Here is a 6496-nt window from a genome sequence, read left to right as displayed (position 1 = left end):
ATGTTGAGGACAATAGCATTGGGTAATTACTTAAATTACGCTTCTGAATTATCTATGATTCATGATTATCTATCACTACTGTCACAATAGATAAGATCGCTATAATAAGGGGGTAGGGCAAAACAAAATGAGCATGTCATTCTTCAAAGGACTTTCTATCAAGGCCAAATGCACAATTTTTCATTGTTACCTAGGGAGAGACTCCAACAGGTGCCTAGCTAATCACTGAGATGGTCTTTGACACAATGGCAATTTTGATGACAATCAAATATGCATGAATCGGATGGTTATCTTTCATCAATTTATATACCTTGATAATTTTTATAAGGTCATGGTTATAGATTGAATGCATGTTTGAAGTGTTATCAAATGGATGTTGAAAGAATCTTATGCTTCAGGTTTTTGGAGAAGCTTGTTCCAAGAGATGACATCCATTTTGTTTAAAAGGCGACCAGTTTTTAAGAATAATTTTCTTTTCTATAAAGCAACTAATTACACTAATTACTATGCTATGTCCTGATCAATGCCAGAAGACTACAGTGTACATTTATCTCTGTCACAGAATTCCATCGAGTAACTGTCAGTTTCACAATGCTACATGTAGCAGGTGCTAAAGAACATGTTTTTTGTGACGTATTCGACATTTCCAGGCCATATGTGGGCAGTACAGTAAATTACACCTTCCAAACTTGACACCTAGATGACACCTACATTGTAACATGTCTTTTATTATTGAACAATAGAAATTAACCAAAGGGACCATTAAGCTTGATTCTTCAGAATTAGCTGATGTTAGATTACTTAGAACTTTTAAAACTTAAATGTTTTGCTGACCTCTTTACCTCAACACTGCAAATATATTAATTTTGTATTACTGCATTTCCATATCCAGGGGTCGAAATAGATTTTGGGGCCAACTTGCACTGGTGCAAATGAAAAGAAAAATACTTGCACTGGAAGAAAAATAGTTGCACCCTCCAAAAATACAGAAGTGATGGGAAACATCCGCTGGCAGCGACGTAGATAGTAACCTTCTGTTACTTACAAAAAATGAAGAAAAACTTCATGGATTCTGGTTTTGTTCCTTTCCACTCCAGTTCTTTATTAATTAATATTATTGGGTAATTCTACAGGTAGTAACAGTGGATAAAGCAAACTTGCACCATGGTGCAAGCAGGCAAAAAATTAGTTGCACGACACCAAATTTACTTGCACCAAGTTGCACACAGAGGGTTATTTCGACCCCTGATATCAGACCCAAAAACAAAATCAAATATTTGTTTCTTCGTTTTGTAGAATAAAGAGGGTTCAAAGGGTTTCTGTACAATTTCATCAAATCATTTACTTCCTCACATATTGTTCTGGAAAAGGGACAGAGAAAAAAGGATGGTATGAAGAAAAAGGTTGACCAGGAATTATGGTTGACCCTTGACTTGGCCAAACCAGTCCAAACAGAGCTGTGGTTGGAGTCAAAACCCTGCTATGTTGTATTTGTCTGTTTTCCTGCTGTTTGGCATGTTTTCACAGGGTTCCAAACATACACATGTATCAACAAGTTTGCTGGGAAATAGGACACCGGTCAGTTCCCACTGTCTCAGTCCATACTCTAAAACTCATCATTCTAGTCTTGCAAAATTCACACAGTTGGAAATTTAAATACCAGTATATGTACCTAATACATACAGCTATCTTTTAACACAGACATTGACTGTAGAGTACAAAATTTTAAAGCTGACAAGACAGGTAACAACTGACTATATTATATAGCAAGGGAGTCAGTCAGTCTTCTTTCTTCACTCTTGGATAAATCAATCATTTTGATAAAGTCAAATTCGATGTCAAATGCCACAAACATCTTGCATGCTTGTATTCTTACCAGATTTTCGAATCCCATGGAAAGGTTTAGTACGGAACGATAGACCTTTTCCCAAGAAACTTCCCCATTTCTGCCAACAAATTTCTTTAACAAAAGGGCCTATAGGAGAGAGTTCAGCCATGGGGTAATCGAGCTGCCGCTACAACCTCAGTCTTCCATGTAGGATTCAATTCAGAACCTTCGAACCTTAGTGTACCTTTAGACTGTACCTGACAAAATGCACGTACAAGTTCTACACACCTGCAGTACTCCTGTACTAGCCCCAATACATGAACGGATACCACCCAAGTCAACACATGACGTACTATAACATACAACGTCCTTACGTACAGCTAGGAAGAAATACAGTCAAACCTGCCCAGGAAGACCATTCGGGACCAATAAAATCTGGTCTATGTTAACAGGTGGTCAAAGATTCTTAATGCTTGAGTCAATGAGAAAAAATTATCCAAGCGACCACCAAAAAGTGGCCAGGTATTCCTTACAAAGGTCAGGTCACTTGTACAGGCTTGACTCTATTAATTTACTGGTAAGATTCAAATCCACAGGTATTAAAACATGGTGAAATTTAAGCCGTGTGTTGTGACTTCAGTAATACACCGGTGGCGGCAGTAGTGTCACAAAACAGACACCACCGGTACTGTACACTACTGAAAATTCAACCACAGTTACAACAGTTCACTCACCTTTTACGTCAGTGCCTTGTGCAAACATATGCTGTACAAACAGTCCCACAAACACAGTCCAAAAACACGACCCCATTTCTAAAACCCCTCTTTCCCTAAAATCACTCAAAACTTGACTAAAACTTGATACTATAAGCCCTGTTGTTTAGACAGGACCTATACTGATGAGCCAGCTCACTGGTATACTACTACAAGTAAGGATGTGGTGTGGTGTACTTGTCATTTCCTGTGTAGGTTGGGAAGCATGTCTGCCCTCAGGCAATTAACCATCCGCTTACTCACTCTGTACATACTTGGTAACAGACACGCCTTCTGGACTAGTCCATGTTCACGTGACACCTAATAATGGTATTGTTTATACTATCATATATCATTCTTTTGAATATAGTATTTTTGAGCTGGCCTTCAAAACAATAATACTTAATTTTATATACTAGACTTTGTTGGATATGATAAGGCAAGTCAAATGTAAGTTTATTACGCAACAGGTACAATGAATGTAAGGTGAAGCATTGTGTAAGACTACAGGATACTTTTGGTACACAAACACGTACAGTGTAATGCAAAGGAAATGTAAATAAAAAGTTGACTATCGTAAATACTGTGGCTTTGTCTAACTAACGTCCATGCCATGACGTCACATGTACATGTATCTGCCATCTGAAAAAAAAAAGGTTTTAACAAACTCCAAAATGTAACGTGCTGTACTTCAAATCTCTCAAACACGCTGTTTTTCAAACAGGGAATAGACAAATGGAAATGGCGGATAGTATTGAATTCTGTTTTCACAGTGTTAATTGTTAGGCTAATTGAAATTAATACTACAATAGCAAAGTTCCTCTTACAAGTTTCATGGTTTGACACTTTGATTCAGGGAAAATTTAATTTGTAGGATAATTGAATTTTGTTTTCATTGTGTTGATTGTTGGGCTGTTTCTGAAAGTAATTCTATACTAAAAGGTTCCGCCTGTATGCTTCATGGTTTGAAACTTTGAAGGAAGAGGCACGAAACCTTCTATTTCAAACTGCAAACGGTCAAACTAGGCATATAAAAAGAGGAAACTGCCTCTCTTGGCAGCCATTTGAGCTTTTTGATGGGTGTCTACAGTCTATAGTTGGTTTATAAATGGAGCCATAATGCAAGAAAGTTGCAGTTAAAATTGTTCCCTTCCTTTTACTATGATATGGGTGTGAAAAGTTATTACAGCTTATGGATTTCCCACGTAATAATCCAGCCAATCGTATCACAAGGTCCTTTGAACACTGGGCTAAAAGACAGTGACTAAAAGCTTTCTCTTTCCCCAGCAAAGGCAAATGACAAAAGCCATCCCTCAATGACAGAAACACAGCCTTTATAACCACCGTAAATTACCTACTTTAAAGCTGAACAATGCACCGAGAAACCTTGGGAGATACATGGTCCAATTTCCCTGGCACTAAACATTCTCCGCCTTTTATTTCGCATAGCTGTGATATACAGGGAGGAAAGTCAAAAGCACAGGAAAATGCCATTAATCCAGCAGCAACTGCTCCCAAGTACAGATCAAAGACAGAATCAATTTTGTTTTATGCCTGGTTTCACTCCCAAGCTTACATGTATGTCATATAACTTCCTTGTAATGGGAGCACTGTGTATCATTCATACTTGCCAAGTACTTGTTTCAGACAATGATGCACCGTATTCCTGGATTGAACGGTTTGCAAATAAAGAATGCATAGCTTAAATTTCTAGTACCTTTTTTTTGTGTATTTCCTCTTTTATTCACTTTTAAATTTCTTGCTGCTTCAGTCCATGCATTTTCCCACTGGCTCTCGTAAGGAAACAGCTAATGCATATGGCAGGAAAAGTAAGACAGCAATGAGATAAGGTTTTTCTGAGAAATTTGACCTAAACTTCCTGTGTCCCCATGTGCCAAGCACGCGACCATAACCACTAACACACAAGCAAACACATAAACAAGACAGAACAAAAACAGAACCTTGGAGGTAATAAAATGAAATAAGCATGACCAAGAGTATGTAGCTGTGAAATCAATTTGTATGCAGGGCTTGTGGTAAAAGACTGGCAATGGAAAAAGCAATCACATCACTTCTAGATGTCAGTGGAAGAAAATGGGAGGAGGGAGATGGGAATGGTTACCTTCGTCTGTAAAGTGTAATAGTTACGATCACTATGCTACATGGCCTGGAATAAAAGTACCCCTATGTGTAGGCGTAAAAGGTACATGTATACAACTACAAGTAACTACCAAGTTCTTTCTCACTCAAAGAACAGACTTGTACATTTGTAGTGTTGTAGTAAAGAGGTCGCCATAAAAAATGCCACAAACAAACAACCGCAAACGTTTCAGTTTTAAAGATTCTAACATCAGCTAATTCTAAAAACTCAAGATTAATGGTCCCTTTGGTTAATTTCAACAGTTCAATAATAAAAGACATGTTACAATATAGGTACATTCATCTAGGTGTCAAGTTTGGAAGGTGTAATTAACTGTACTGCCCACATATGGCCTGGAAATGTCGGATACGTCACAAAAAGCATGTTCTTTAGCACCTGCTACATGTAGCATTGTAAAACTGACAGTTAATCGATGGAATTCTGTGACAGAGATAAATGTACACTGTAGTCTTCTGGCATTGATCAGGCCATAGCATATGTACAATGTAATTAGTTGCTTCTCAGAAAAGAAAATGCTTCAATCTTTAAAACTTTTAATCAAAATGGATTCCATCTCTTGGAACAAGCTTCTCTAAAAACCTGACTTCCATCTTACATCGCAACTTTGCATTGTCTTATTCAGTTATTGCTGTGAAGTTTCTGCATTAAAAATCTAACATCACTAGTAAGAGGAAGAAACATTTAAACATACCTGTTGATGTCAACACACAGGATAGAGTAGAACAGCACATGGAAGAAAAAACAGGGGCAAAATTTAGTGTGTGATGAAACAATTATGATTCATCATAACATTGAATATGCTACAGTATGTTTGTGTACCTGTGTATTTATGTATGCATACTGTAGGTAAGGGAATAGGCAACCTGTTTTCCATTATCATGTACCTATCATGTGTGCTATTTGCCAATCTTTATTCTAGACATTTGTCTGTTAGCATGAAAGTTCATCCTTTTTCTTGAGTTAGAGAACAGTTTAATTCTCATTATACATTTGTCCGTTCCTTTTTATATTGATTTTGGTATGATTCCCAAAATATCCTGTTCTTTTTGCCATATGGAGAACATATGGACAACCAACATGCGACAAAGTGCCCACAGTTTGACAGGTCCCTAAATTTGGGCCATTCCCCGAAGAACCACAAACGACAGCTATAATTGCGAAACTATGAAAAAATCAGCAAGCAAGTCGTAAAGTTCACATTGCATCAAATAAGTGGTCTCCAGAGGACGTCGTCCATGAAAACAAGTTTGTGTGGCCTTAACCACATAATCACCCATACATATACAGTAATGAGTGTAAATCCAATGCAGATATGTGCAGGTCAAAAGTATAAAGCACTTGGGAAACCCCAGCAACACTCATACATACAGAGAGTCCCCTCTCTGTTTATTCCATTTTACCAAGGCTATGAGGATTTGGACCATACCGATGTGTCATGGGGCCAGTGTAGTCGTGATCTCAGTAAATGGTTGGCAACCCGTGTGGTTACCAACTGAAACCATGTATGTTTCATGTGAGATTTACTTTCTTTCAGAAGCGTGGTGCAGCATAGGCTGTGAACATCAGAGACCCAAAGGGTCGATATCAGTGAAATCCATGGGGGGAAATGCAAGCTTGCCCTACTTTGCAGCTTTGTTGCAATGGGTCAACGATATGAATGCAAAGTTAGGTTTCTTGCATCTCTCATACAAACTTATAACATTGCTATGCATTTAAAACCTCTGCCTATAAACCTAGGTATGTATAAAAGCACTA

The 6496-nt window shown here is 37.8% G+C and overlaps 1 protein-coding gene across 8 annotated transcripts in view; it reads right to left on the bottom strand.

Annotated features, from left to right (window-relative positions):
- LOC109465242 (epidermal growth factor receptor-like) overlaps positions 1-6496 on the bottom strand; it is a 91261-nt gene that overhangs the window by 41204 nt on the left and 43561 nt on the right. For 2 of the 8 annotated variants that reach the window (XM_019762388.1, XM_019762390.1), the window contains exon 1: positions 2563-2825. The exons of the other annotated variants lie outside the window; for them this stretch is intronic. In XM_019762388.1, the coding sequence (XP_019617947.1) occupies positions 2563-2638 (76 nt within the window). In that variant the 5' untranslated portion in view covers positions 2639-2825. Of the gene's footprint in view, positions 1-2562; positions 2826-6496 lie in introns of those variants that run through there. 8 annotated transcript variants of the gene reach the window in all.

The sequence above is a fragment of the Branchiostoma belcheri genome, unplaced genomic scaffold (genome assembly GCF_001625305.1).
Source record: "Branchiostoma belcheri isolate BF01 breed outbred unplaced genomic scaffold, Haploidv18h27 scaffold15, whole genome shotgun sequence".
Taxonomy (NCBI): Eukaryota; Metazoa; Chordata; class Leptocardii; order Amphioxiformes; family Branchiostomatidae; genus Branchiostoma; species Branchiostoma belcheri.
This window is presented reverse-complemented; position numbering and strand designations above follow the sequence as displayed.